The 12,584-nt window shown below is 55.4% G+C and overlaps 3 protein-coding genes across 4 annotated transcripts in view; 1 reads left to right on the top strand and 2 right to left on the bottom strand.

The window, feature by feature from the left end:
- DCTN1 (dynactin subunit 1) overlaps positions 1-879 on the bottom strand; it is a 56,341-nt gene extending 55,462 nt beyond the window's left edge. The window contains exon 1 of one of the 2 annotated variants that reach the window (XM_058193844.1): positions 504-879. The gene's annotated coding sequence lies outside the window, so the exon portion shown is untranslated. Of the gene's footprint in view, positions 1-427 lie in introns of both variants that reach the window. The other variant, XM_058193841.1, reaches the window with a different exon arrangement.
- On the top strand, positions 45-3,805 carry LOC131203533 (uncharacterized). Its single transcript, XM_058193854.1, has 4 exons — positions 45-399; positions 760-912; positions 1,209-1,375; positions 2,439-3,805. The coding sequence occupies exons 2-4, from the start codon at positions 762-764 to the stop codon at positions 3,723-3,725; spliced, it is 1,605 nt and encodes a 534-aa protein (XP_058049837.1). The 5' UTR covers positions 45-399; positions 760-761; the 3' UTR covers positions 3,726-3,805.
- Positions 3,806-4,985: 1,180 nt separating this feature from the next.
- On the bottom strand, positions 4,986-11,958 carry LOC131203114 (retinol dehydrogenase 11-like). Its single transcript, XM_058193051.1, has 6 exons — positions 11,540-11,958; positions 9,482-9,721; positions 9,193-9,282; positions 8,074-8,265; positions 7,322-7,428; positions 4,986-7,066 (listed from the first exon to the last, which is right to left on the bottom strand). Exons 1-6 carry the CDS (start codon positions 11,694-11,696, stop codon positions 6,839-6,841), a joined length of 1,014 nt encoding a protein of 337 aa, XP_058049034.1. The 5' UTR covers positions 11,697-11,958; the 3' UTR covers positions 4,986-6,838.
- Between the last annotated feature and the right edge of the window lie 626 nt (positions 11,959-12,584).

Raw genomic sequence — 12,584 nt, 5'->3', positions numbered from 1 at the left:
TTCCCCACCCCCGCGCTCAACGATAGCCTTGCGAGGTAGGCCGCCCCGCCGCCTCCTCCCCCCCTCACGGCGTCCCTCTCCCACGCAGGGGCCGCTCCCGAAGCAGCCGGACGGATCCCGCCGCCAGGACTCCGCGCGCGGGCCGCCCCGCCGGCAGGCAGGGCCGCCGGCGGCCGCCCTCTAGCCCAGCCCCGTCGCCGGAGGGAGGGAGACGCCGCGCCTGCCGGGCTCCGGGAAGGAAGGGCAGCCGCCGCAGGGCAGCCGGGCGCTCCTCCCTTCGCTTCCCGGGACGGGCCGAGCGGAGCCGCCGCCGCCGCCGCTCCTCCGGGCCTGTTTGGGCCGCGCCCGCCTCCCTCCGCCCAGGGGACGTGGACGGGTCAGGCCGCGCAGCCTTGCAAGGTAGGCCGCCGGGGCCTCTCTCGCCTACCCGCCGCCGCCGCCGCCGCCGCTTCTTCCTCCGGCTACTCTCGCGGGATCTGCCGCCGGGCAACCGCCACCCTCACCTTCCGCCTCAGCAAAGCCCCCGGCAGCGGCTGCCCCTCCGCCGCCAGTCCCAGAGCCCGAGCCGGCCGGCTGCCACCGTTCCTCAGGCGCCGCGGGCAGCCCGGGCGAGGACCCCTCGAGGGCGCGGGCGGGAGCGTCGGCACTTCCGGCGGGCGCCCCCTGGCGGCCGGAAGCGCCCTGTTGCAGTGGGCGTTGCCGAAGGTAGCGGCCGTCGCTCCGTCTCGCCGATCGCTTGAAGCCTCCGTCCGCCCGCAGGGATGCCGAAAAGGAAGGCGGCCCAGCCGCTGCGGGTGCTCTGCCTGGAGAACGTGGCCGCCAACATGCAGCTGCTCTGGGCCAAGGACTACACCGAGCGCTCCCTGGACGAGCAGCACTTCCGATACCTACTGGGGCCCTTCAACGACCTGGGTGAGGCGCCCGGGGGGGGGGGCCGCGATAGAAGGGCTCTGGGGGAGGGGAGGGGCGAGGGGACGGAGAGGGTCTTGGGGAGAGGGGGGGCTGGGGGAGGGGGGACGGGAGAGGGGCTGGGGGGAGAGAGGTGGAGGGGGAGCCGCCTCCCCCGCTGCCCTGGGCCACGGGAGCGGGGTGAGCCCCTCTGCTGGGTGGGCGTCACCTCCCTCCCGCCTTAGGAATTCCCTGGGCCCGGCGGGGGAGGCAGCTCTCTTGGGCCTTGCCTGGGCTGACCCCCCCCCCTCTTCTTCCAGCCGGCTGCCTGGTGCGGGAGCTGATCGACTTCCTGGGGATCAAGCGGAGGGTGACTCGGCCTGTTCTGCATTTGCTGCTGGTGCCGCAGCTGACGGAGCTGGACCTGGGCAGATGCTCGCAGCTGGTCACCAAGGACGTGGCTCAGATGATCTCCAGCCGCTGCAAGGTGGACGGAGGGGCTGCTGGGGGGGGGGGACTATGCCGGGGAAGGGAGGAGGAGGACAGGTTTTGTCAAGCAGCTCCGCAGCCATCGGCTGGGCCTCCCTCCTCAGCTGCCTTGTTGGATAAGCAACGGTTTTTGCTAGGTCCTGCCTCCTTTCTAGTTCTGGTACCGCTTGGACCAAATAAGTAAATCGGGTAAAATGGCAGAAATTGTATATTTTAGCTGAGCAGCTTCTGTTAAACATTCAGCTTGCTTCTATCTGCCGTGGGAACTCGGAATGCCTAATAATTGTGATAATCGAGCCAATCAAGCAAAGATAATTCAGGATAAAAGGAGGGTTTATTTATTGATGTTTTATATCCCATCACCCACCCTAGCTGCTGTAGGCACCGTACAGGGATTAAAATGCAAAATACCCACATGCAATCTCCCAGCATCTAAGATTATAACCTGAGGGAATGGAGAAGAGCGGAACCCTGAGCCGGCCGACTCTCACCTCGAGATCTAAGCAGGATGAGGCCAGGAGCTCTAAAATCTGCCCTGCCTCTGTCGCTCAAGGGACTTCAGGGTTATTTCTTGGAAGGAGAAGCAGTTTTTCTGATGTTGCCGCATTGTGGTTGCGATCTGATTCCCTTGTGGCCAGATAGGATCCCAAGGCTGCTGCTGTGCCATTGGAAATTCTGTCCTGCCTTAGTTCAGTTAGTTATTTCAGCCTGTGGCCACTGAAAGCACAGGCAGAAAAGGCCTCAAGGCAAGAATTCAAGGAAGGCAAAATAGGCCTACAATTTATTGAAGGCAGAGGTGGGGAACTATGGCCCCTTTAAAGCTTGGGAATTCTGGGATCTTTAATTTTAAAATTGTTTTAGGTTTAAAATCTGTTAACGGCACCAAAATTAAAATCAAGGAACAGGTACAGCAGTAATGTGAAGAATGAAATGTCTGCCTGAAGTTGAAAAAAATGGGGAGGTTAAGCAGGGCTGTCCCACACTATGAGCCCAGCTGTGCGCTGAGAGAGCCATGTTTCCTTCCTTACACGCCCGCCTTTTCTTTTTCCTCCTTGGGACAGAACCTGTCCCTGCTGTATCTCCAGCGCTGTAGCCGGATCCCCAGCGATGCTCTGGTTGACCTGATAAAGAGTTTGCCTTCTGTTAAGAAGCTGGACCTGTCCGACACCCAGTGCAACACTCAGGTCTTGTCAGCCGTGGGCTCCTCCTGCCAGCATCTCTGTGAGCTGAACATCTCCGACTGCAAGCGGCTGTCTGCTGATTCCCTTTTCCACTTGGCTTACGACGTCACAGCCGGCTCCTTCTCTTGCCAGGGCCTGCAGGTGCTTTCAGTTGACGGTTTGGAGCCCAGTGGTAAAAGCCGGGATCTGGTCTGGGCCTTGGCCTTTGTTCTGCTGGCCCTTCCCAGTCTCCGGTTCGTAGAGAACGAGTTTGTTTCTGAGGCTCTGCAGGAGATCCTCGGCCAGCAGTTTGCGACTGCCCAGGTCGTCCCCCGGTTTCCCTCCCTGGAGGAACTGGTCCAACGCAGGATGGCCATGCGCGCAGATCAGGCCGGCTCCAGGCTCACGCTGCCCCTCAGGGAGCTCCTGGAGGTGGAGGAGACTTTCCTGCCCACGGTTTGTGCCGTGTGCCCACACTTAACCAAAGCCATCGTCCTTCTGGACGACGGTTCCGCCTTGAGCCCCGCCTTCTACACCTGGCGCACCCTCAACGACCTGACCTTGGACTGCAGCAGGCCCCGGAATCTGGCGGAGCTTCTGCCTGTGGCGGCCATCCTCGGCGCCCAGATGCACTCCCTCTCCGTCGATGGCTTCTATGTCAGGGAGGAATTGTCCTTCCACATGCTGCTGAATCGCTGCCCAAATCTCTACAAATTCAGTGCCAGCATCTTCTTGTCCTTGAGGGGTGAGGGAAGGCCTCCCCCGGAGCAGGAGGCTGTTTTGACCCCCCCCAGGTTCTCCCACCTTGCCGAGTTTACCTTGAGCCTTTGCCATTTGCACACTTCCGCACCTTCCCAGCCTATTCCAAGATTGAGAGCAAACCTCCTGTCCGTCCTCGAGAACTCCCCCTACCTGGAGAGCTTGGAGTTGTTCTACCTGCCTTTCTGCCTGGATGAGGTGTTCGAGAAAGTGCTGGAGCCCCGGGGCAGTGCCCTGGTGCACCTCAGTTACCTTTCTCTGCTCCAGTGCCACGTCTCCAGCAGCACCATCCATCTGCTGCTGGCTGCAGACAACCAGCTGAATTCCCTCCACTTGGACAAATGCCCAGAAATCTACCGGGGTGACTATGAGGAGCTTCTCCAAAAAGTCAGCCGGGAAGGCCTTGACCTGCACATCGAATGGCAGTGAAAGCCCTGGAAGTCGGCTTTGTTTATACTGAGGCCAAAGTAGAGGAGCCCCTTAATAAAGTTTGTATTCTCTCCACAGTCTGCCTGGCTTCTGTTGACACCTGGGCGCAGAAGGGGGAGGCCTCTGGGGGTGGAATTCGGGAGGCGGTCAGAAGGGAGTTGCCATTTTGCATCCTCCTCCCTAGAAACTAGTCCAGGGCAAGGCAGTCTAGCCCCTGTGTTCTCACCTGGGTGAGTAGGTGCACCAAAGAGACTCTGCAGGACTGGTGCTCAGGAGCCTCCCTCTCCCTGCAGGGAGGAAGCAGTTCTCACATGTTGGCAGAGCTCTCTGCAGGGTGCTGGTTTCCTTGACTGGGAGCAGACAGCAAACGGAGTGTTTCCAGTTGCCTCTGTTGGGAGCGCAGGTAGACGGGCCGAGGGATCCAGAAAAACCCCGGGAGTGATGGAGACATTCCTCCCAAGTGTGGCTTAAACTAGAAACTGGGAATCCTAACCTTGGTGCCTGATCGATTGGTGAACAGTTCAGAATTCCAAAACTATTCAGCAAAGGACTGGAGAGAAGTCAGGTTACAAGCTCTCTTTGTCATCACTTCCAGGTTGCTGGTTACTTCATAATTACAATTAATTAGGAGCGTTTAATAGTACATTTATGTGCCGCCCATCTCATCCAGAGGTGACTCTGTAATTGATAAGGCTAACTTGCTGATTGGTTTAATTTCATGTGTGTATTGAAAATTAAGAGATGGTGCAATCCAACATTTACAGAAAAGCTGTAGAATCTGTAATCCACCGAACTATTTTTATCCTGGCAATATGTGGGGAGACCTTGATTCCAGCCACCCAAAGCCCTTGGGGGCCGGCCTGTGTTCCTGCCATTCAGTGTGGGGGTGGATTCCAGGCACCAAGTGGATTTTTAGCTGAATGATAATTCAGCTTGTTGAATTAACTTTTTTTTTAGTTAAGGTTTTATTTTATTATATAAATAAAGAGAAGAAAAAATAGGAAATTAAGGGAAGGAAAGGGAAAGAGTGTTGAATTAAATCATAAATACTTGCTGATTAAAACTTATAAATATTGAGTTTCAGGTTAAATCCCCCCTCCCCTCATTTTTCCAACCAAAGAGAACAAGAAGACGGATGACTCTGAGACAACCTCAGTCTTTACAATAGTGTGTTTTGTGAAGGATCTCAGCCTGTCGCTTTCCTCAGAATGAGAAAAAAGAGTGAGGGGAACAGGGAAAAGGTGGCTTCCAGCTGAGAAGGGCTGTGCTGTTCCCAATCATAAAAACCCTGCCAAGAAACTTGTTACCTGCCAAGCTATTGTCTTGGTCTCCAATGGGCCAGGGTGTAAGAGGCGGGGGGGGGGCAGAGAACTGACCAGGCATATGCTAGTTGGCTTCATTTCATTCTGACACTAATAACCTATTTGCACCACTGGAGCAGCTCTTGTTCTCGCTCTTGGAATTTCACTGCAGTTGCTGGCTAACTTAGAATTTGCTTCCTGGACCCCCAAAAAAGTTAAAGAAGTAACACAAGGATAATTATAATTAATAAAAGTTTATAAATGAAGAGTTAGATTTCTCTGGAACCTCCAGCCATAAACCAAAGTAATGGAGGACCTGCTCACAAAAAGGTTGCCTTTATGGGGAGAATCCCACAACCGCCCCATTTCTCTCCCCATTTTTTGAAATGCTCTCCCTGGTCTGGAGAAGAATTATTCAAAGGAAATGAGCTGCTCTTCCAGTGGACTTAGGGTGGAATTCAACTCCCAGACCTCCCTGGCCAGCCTGAGAAGTTCACGTCTGTTCAGGTCAAAGGGGTAACTTGTCTATTTGCCACTTGTGCTCCGTTTAGGAGAAGCTAGCTGGTTTCAGCAACCTCCCTTCCTGGGGCCAATCAAGACAGCCACTTTTTTGGCTGGGTGATGGCCGAGCGGCTTCTTTGGAGCCTGGTCTCAGAATCTGCTGCAAAATGATTCCCGTGAATGGGACATACTGCAGGGAGCAAGCTGCATCCCAAAACACCCCCTCTCTGCGAGCTTCTCATGGAGCTTCCAGACCCTGGGAATACTGTCCCTTGGAGAGGGGGAGCTTTTCCAAGGAAAGTTCAGAGTTGCTGCAGTCCCTATCTTTTTTTTTTTAAGAAGCTCTTTTTTTCATTTTGCTTTGTTACAGCAACCTTTGAAAAGAGAGATTAGAGCCGTGAGGGACGCGGAGCTGCATCCCTCAAGAGATGCCCCGGGAGCCTCTCCTCTCTGCCCTGTTCTTTGGCTTTCGGTATACAAAGACCGCAAAGTCCATGGGTCTCTCATCCTCCCAGTGCTTCATCCACTGCAGTGGGGCAAATGGGAGGCCACCGTTGAAAGGACTTTGGGCCGCCTTGGAGAGCGAGTGACCCCTGGGTCTTCATGGACGAGTGACCCACCTGGAGGGCCTCTGCAGGCAGAGAGTGGCCCTTGGCCTGGTCCCTGCAATGCTGAGCTCCTCCCATCCCCAAGCAGGTGGGGCTATTCATGGGGCATGTTGAGCGCATCCAGTCACCCGATGGCTGGTTCAAACCAGACTCAGAAATAAAAATGGTCTCCACCGGATAATAATTTTCTATGCAGCTCAGACTCTTACTATGGATTACAGTGCAAAACAAACTTGGTTTTTCTGTTTCAGTAAGAAGATGCACAATTCACTCTTCCATTGTAAAAGGCCAAAACCCCACAGCCGAACTAGGGCAGTGGAGAAAAAGGACGACAGGGGAAGCCTGACCTGCTGCAAAGGCATCCCTGGGGAGAGAGAGAAAGTGCAGAGGAGGAGCCTCTGCTCCAAACAAAACCCATCAGGAGATGAGAGCTTCCGACCAGCTTCCCAAGAAATGTAATCCATCACACTGGAAGAAGAGATTCAAATCAAACAGAGGGCTGGAAGGCCCCCAGCAGACCTCAAGGTCCTTCATTCACAGCATGAGAAAAAATCCAGGGTGAATTTTGCATTTCTGGCCATGGTTCTCAGTTAAAGGGCTTGGCAACTTTGCAGGGAAGAGTTCTTGGAAGGGGAATCAAAAGATCCATGTTGCTGAGCAGCAGTTTTTCTACTCCCCTGACCAGAAAAGAGGGAGAAGCCCCCTAATGTTCCCTTTGCAGAGGGCCCGAGACTGCCTGCTGGCTTCTATCTGTCTTGAGGCCCGTGGCCTTCTCCAGCGCATCCCACAGCCTCTGGCTGAGGCCTGGCTCGTGTGCGAGGGCTTGAGGAAGCACCAGTGTGCAGTTGCTGTCGAAATACTTGCCCGAAATCCCCTCCATTTCTGGGGCGATTGCGCAGTAGAGAGTGCTGGTGGCTCCCTTTTGGGGGCTCTGGGGAGAGAGCGGGGAAAGCCCCTCAGAGCAAGCTTCGGAGGGGGAGGCAGAGAAAGAGGCCCAGCAGCCAAAAGCCTCGTGGAGAGCGAGAATCTGGTCCTCCAAAGCCCTGTTGAGCAGGGTCTTTGGGCAGCCATCAGGGAGCTCTCAGCTCTGCTGCAAGCAGCTCTGATTCTCCCCCTCCCCCAGCCCCTCCCCCACTTGCCCATTCTTCCCAGCAAGAGCTGCTGCTGGAGCTGCTGCTTCACTCACCCTCATGAAGGGGCTGCAAAGCCAGTAGAGCAGGCGGCTGGCCCGGCCATAATGGCGCAGGATCTCTGTCCGGACGATTCCTGGGCTGAGCACGTTGGCCGACACGCCTGCAGAGGAAATGCCCTTCCTGAGTGAGGCTGGTCTGGGGGCAGCCCCCTCTCATCCAGCCCAGAAGGGCCTCTGTTGGTGGGAGCATCTCTTGGCACCTGATACTAAACTATCCCCAGCCCCTTCTTGGGGGGATCCCTGCCTGGGACCCCTGGCTTGCAGACTCTGAGAAGGGGTTCTCGCCACTAACAGAGACTACCAGAGCATGACAGCAAATGAGCCGCAGAAATTCCCCTGCATGTCCCATGTGGAAGGGGCTGTGGATGAGAGTACTACCCGCCTCATTCTATGGAAGCCAATGCTGGGCAGAAACATAAAATGAGCTGGAGGTTGTGCAAATTGGGTTCCAAGATCAGAGGGTCAGAAATGGCGAGAGGAATGAAGGGGGCGAGAGAATCGCCAAGGAAATCTAAGAAGGAAGAGCAAATGGCTTGAGAGAAGGAGAAGCTCAGGGAGGGGCAGGCTGGGTGGGCAGGAGGGAGCCCGAAGAAGAGCCAGGAGAACTTAAGGTCTGGGGAAGCAGAGGGAACGAGCTTCATCTAAACTGCACAGCTGTAATTTCTTCTGTTTAACTTCTCATTCCATGTCAGTGATTTTGTGTAGCAAAGGGGACACCCACCCCCCGCAGGCGGCCATGTGCTTACCGGTGCCCTGCAGTCTCCGGGCCAGCTCCATGGTGAAGATGACGTTCATGAGCTTGGTGCAGTCGTAGGCTTGGCTGGCATTCCTGGGCCGCTCCTCCCCCGTCAGCCACTTCAGGTTCACCTCCCTGACACAGAAGTGCCGGAAGGAAGACACATTCACGATGCGAGCCGGAGTAGAGGCCACCATGGTACCTGCGCGGAGGAGGAGCAGTGAGGGGAACCAAAGCCCTCTGGGAGAGCTCCAGCAGCTGCGGGGAGCCCACCCCCGGCCTCCCCTTCATTTCTGAATCCATCCCCTTGGTACCCGTGTTTTAGATAGTTGCTGGTTGCAGCTATACTGCGGCCCTAAATAATGGCTAACAGTCAAGTCTCCTTTGAGATCCCATCATTTATTTAGTTATCTGTTTGCTTGTCTATTTAAAACATTTATATCCTATAGCTGTTTATCTTCAAAACAATCTCTGCGCGCACGCGCACGCGCACACACACACACACACACACTGTCTGGATGCCTGAGGGAAGAGCCAGTCTGAAGTGCCCCTGGAGGGGCAGAAGTTTGGGGCCCGTCAGATCCCAAGAGGGAGGGTGTTGTGCAGGGCAGGGGCTGCAAAGGCAAAGGCTGGCAAGAGAAGGGGCCTGGAGCATGCCCATCCTCTCTATGCTCTGCAGCTTGCCTGGTCTCTGCTCTGTAGGGCTTTGAAGATGCGGTGGGAAAGGAGGTTATTGTTTTTAGAGAAATTGTAGCAGGACATACTAATCCTTGAAAAGAAAACACAGCAACAACACAACACAGGACTCCTTAGGGTGCCGTCCGCCAGGCAATGTCGGCTGGCGACCCCCAGGGGAAGGGCCTTCTCTGTGGGGGCTCCCACCCTCTGGAATGAACTTTGCAACTTCCCAATCTCTCACAACCCTCCCCAAGGCTGATAGCCCAGGCCCCTCCAGGAAATGGCACCATCATAATTGGAGGCAATTTGGGAGATCCCCTCTTTAGAAGGGCCTGGCCCCTCAGCTCCTAGCACTGAGAGAGGAGCTGCTGGATTTAGCGGGTTTCAGGTGATGGAGGAAGCCACGGAATCAATGACCTTCAGGTTGCATGCAGGAGAATCTGGTCCTTACCAAGCAGCAGGTTGGTGAGGAGGAAGGCACCCGAGACGTTGGTGGCAAACGTGAGCTCCAAGCCCTCAGTCGTGACGGCAAAGGGCAAACCTAGACAGGAGAGAGGAGGGAAGGCAGCTTAAGAGGGGGCAGACTTTGGGGTGGGGTCTCTGGGCTCTGCCTGTCTTGGGAAAGGCTCTGCCTCTTTCTCACCCTTGGGCCCTTGGGGTGGAACTGAAGCTTCCTGATCTCTTGCCTGCTCGCTTCTGACCCGGGCAAGCAGAGGGCATAGCTGCCCAGTGCCCATTACCTGTGACACCCGCATTGTTCACCAGGATGTGCAGCTGGCTGTCTTCCTCCAGAAACCTCCTGGCAAAGTCACGGACGGAGGCCATGGAGCTGACGTCCAGCAGACGGAGCTGCACCTGGGGGTTCCCTGTGGCTCTACGGATCTCCTCCACCACAGCCTGGCCTTTCTCCCTGCAGCGGCAGGCCAGGATTGTGCGTGCGTTCTTGTTTGCCAGTTCAAGAGCGACAGCCTTGCCAATTCCTGCAAAGGATGGGCATCAAGAGCAGCTGCTCCAGGACCCCAGGATGGCACCTACCCAGCCCCACCCACCCTTGGGCCATTGATCCTGAGGTGGCCAGAAAGGCCGCTGGACTCCTGCAGTGTGAGGAGGCTGAGTTGCATCTTGTGTACCTGGAGAACTGCAACGCCAACTATCTCCGCCACAGGCCTTGCGCACTGAGCAGGTCCAAAGCAGATGGCACAAATGGGCTGGGCACCGTCCAACAGCAGTGCTCCCTTGCCAGCCCCATGCAACTAGATGGAGGCAAAATTGCAGGTGCCAGCTGCGGCAGGGCCACCCTCACTGTGGCCGAAAGAGGGGCCAGGACATGGCAGGCGCAGTCCTGTGAAGGGAAAAGGCCTCTCATGGTGGGAGGGGAGGTGAAAGGGAATCGCGGGTCCCTGGGGGCTGAAGGACTCCCCCCACCCAGCAGTGGCCAGTGGGCACCCGAGTCTGAACCCTGAAGGGGGGGCATCCAGGATGCTTAGTTGAATGCCCTCCTTGAGAACCCTGCCTTGGCTGGGGCTGACCTCCCCAGGGCTCCCTGCTCTTCAGCAGGCAGAGGCTGCCACGTTGGCTGCCCTTATCTCCCCGTGGCCAGGGAGGCTGAGTGGACTTCCCATCTTCCTGAGAGAGAGAGAGAGAGAGAGAGAGAGAGAGAGAGAGACCATCAGCTGCTCATAACAGGCCAATGGCTAATGACCAGGGGCGGAGCTGGCATTGGTGGGTTGCCTTCTGCCAAAAGAAAACCCTCCTCTGAGGGAGAGAAACAGGCTGGCACCCCCTCCCCAAAACCTGGAAACTTCCATAACTTACAATCACTTTATAACTAATAGTGCCCTAAAATGGGAGCCTTATTAAATATCAGAGAGCAATCATGTATATATAGTTAATTGTAGTTGTGGGATCATGAAATAAACCTTGTCTCGATCCCCTTTATTCGTCCTTGGGGTGCAACTCCTGGCACACCACCATTAAGGGTGGCAGTGATCTGAAAGGAAGGGGCCATTTCTCCCCAAGGGAAGAAAAGGTGACTTTCCTGCCACAAAGTTCTCCCCCCCCCCCACCAGGTGCCCTTTGCCTTTTAGTGGCAGCAGGAAGACAAGGCCCGGCCCCTCCCTCTCCCATCTAGTTCTAAACTGACAGAGGAGGGAGGGAGGGAGGGAGGGAAAGTGTGATGGTCAAACAAGATAATGCCAAGGGCCCCACCCCCACCCTCCCTCTGTTCATTTCCCTGCTCAAGCCCACCTCAGGGACAGAAAGGCACAGGGGAGGTCAGTCCCAGCTCCCAAAGGCTCAGCACGGGCTTGTTCTCCTTAGCCCCAGCAGCTTCTTGGGCAGCCATCCCAGCTGGCTTTTCCTCTCTACCATCCCACAAGATGAGGGTCCCCTCCTGCCCTCAGACAAGCATGGAACAATTGGGGAGGGGGTAGCACGTAGGCAGCAGCCATTCTTTAGCAGACTGGCCGATTGAACAGGCCAGCCCGCCTCTTAAGCTGCACTCACACACCAACATTAAGACTGTTGCCCCCAGGAATATTTGGGGCTGCCAGTGGTCCTGGCAGGAGGCAAAGGAGCCTCTTTCCTTCCAGACCCGGCAGCCACCTGCAGGCAACGTGTCCAGAAACATCACACCAGTCAATTCCTTTTCGGGGTTTCTTTTTGAATACTAACCAGATTTGGAGGGTTCATGCCTCACACTGCATTACCAAGCAAAAGGCCACAAGCCCAAACTAACTAGGATTGTGGAAATGCATCCATTAAGATTTGAGCTGATGTGGCTAAGAGGCCAGACTCACCGCTGCTGGCTCCAGTGACAATGGCCGTCTTGCCACTCAGGTCTACGGGACAAGCATCTGGCCTCCAACTCTTTCTTCTTTGTGCCCACAGCAGCGCCAGGAGGGTTAAGGAGCAGATGAACCAGAGCGGGTGGTAGAAGAGAGCAGCCTCCTCCATCACAGGCAGCCTTTCCAGGAGCAGCTCTGGAAGATGAGTGCCGACCTAGAGGTCCGATCTAAGGAAAGACCTCTTGCGTTTAGAAAGAGGAGGGCTTCCAAAGGGGCAGCCAGTGTTCTCTGGGCAGAGTCCACCTTCAGCAAACTGTCTGCCCTTTTTTGGACAGAAGCCATGCAGCAGAACTTTGGGAAGGCCAATGGGACAGGGCAGGAGAAGTCAGCGGAGAGGGAGGAGGAGGCCTCCCAAGGAACTAAGGTGCATTGCGTAGCAAAGGCAGCATTTCTCTGTTTTGCCAGGGGGAGGGGGAGGGGGAGACCAGCTCCTTGGAAAAAGGCAAGTGAGGGCAGAGAAGCTCAGGCTGCCTCAGAGACTTGGGTCAAATCAGGGATGGGTGACCCATCCTGTATCCCCACCCCCCAAGTTATGTTATGTTGTGGTCCTACAACATCATTCCACCAATGCTCCTGTTATATCAAATGCATTTATTGAGCGTAAAAAGAAAATGCTGGGTCAATTTCAGACTTTTAAAAAGCAGCTCCTGGTGAAAACTGGCCCACCTTACAGGAGGAAACAATATGGAGAATAAGCCCTACAAAAGAAGATTGCAAATGAATAACAATATCAAAAGCAAATAAACAAAAACTTTGCAGGAAGCCTTCTGAGTCACCGTGGCTCTCAGAAACCTTAAGCAACTGAGACACTGACTGCTCTTGATGTCAGCCCTGGAGGCCATCTTTTTATTTGGCTCTTCAGGGCTGCCACACTTAGTGCTGTGGAAAACTGGGAGGGGGTATTGCATGGAGTTGTAGAGATATCTAGACAGATGCACACTGAGAGCGTATGCACCAAGACAAATTCCTTGTGTGTCCAATCACACTTGGCCAATAA

The sequence above is a fragment of the Ahaetulla prasina genome, chromosome 8, assembly GCF_028640845.1.
Source record: "Ahaetulla prasina isolate Xishuangbanna chromosome 8, ASM2864084v1, whole genome shotgun sequence".
In the NCBI taxonomy this organism is placed as follows: Eukaryota; Metazoa; Chordata; class Lepidosauria; order Squamata; family Colubridae; genus Ahaetulla; species Ahaetulla prasina.
This window is presented reverse-complemented; position numbering and strand designations above follow the sequence as displayed.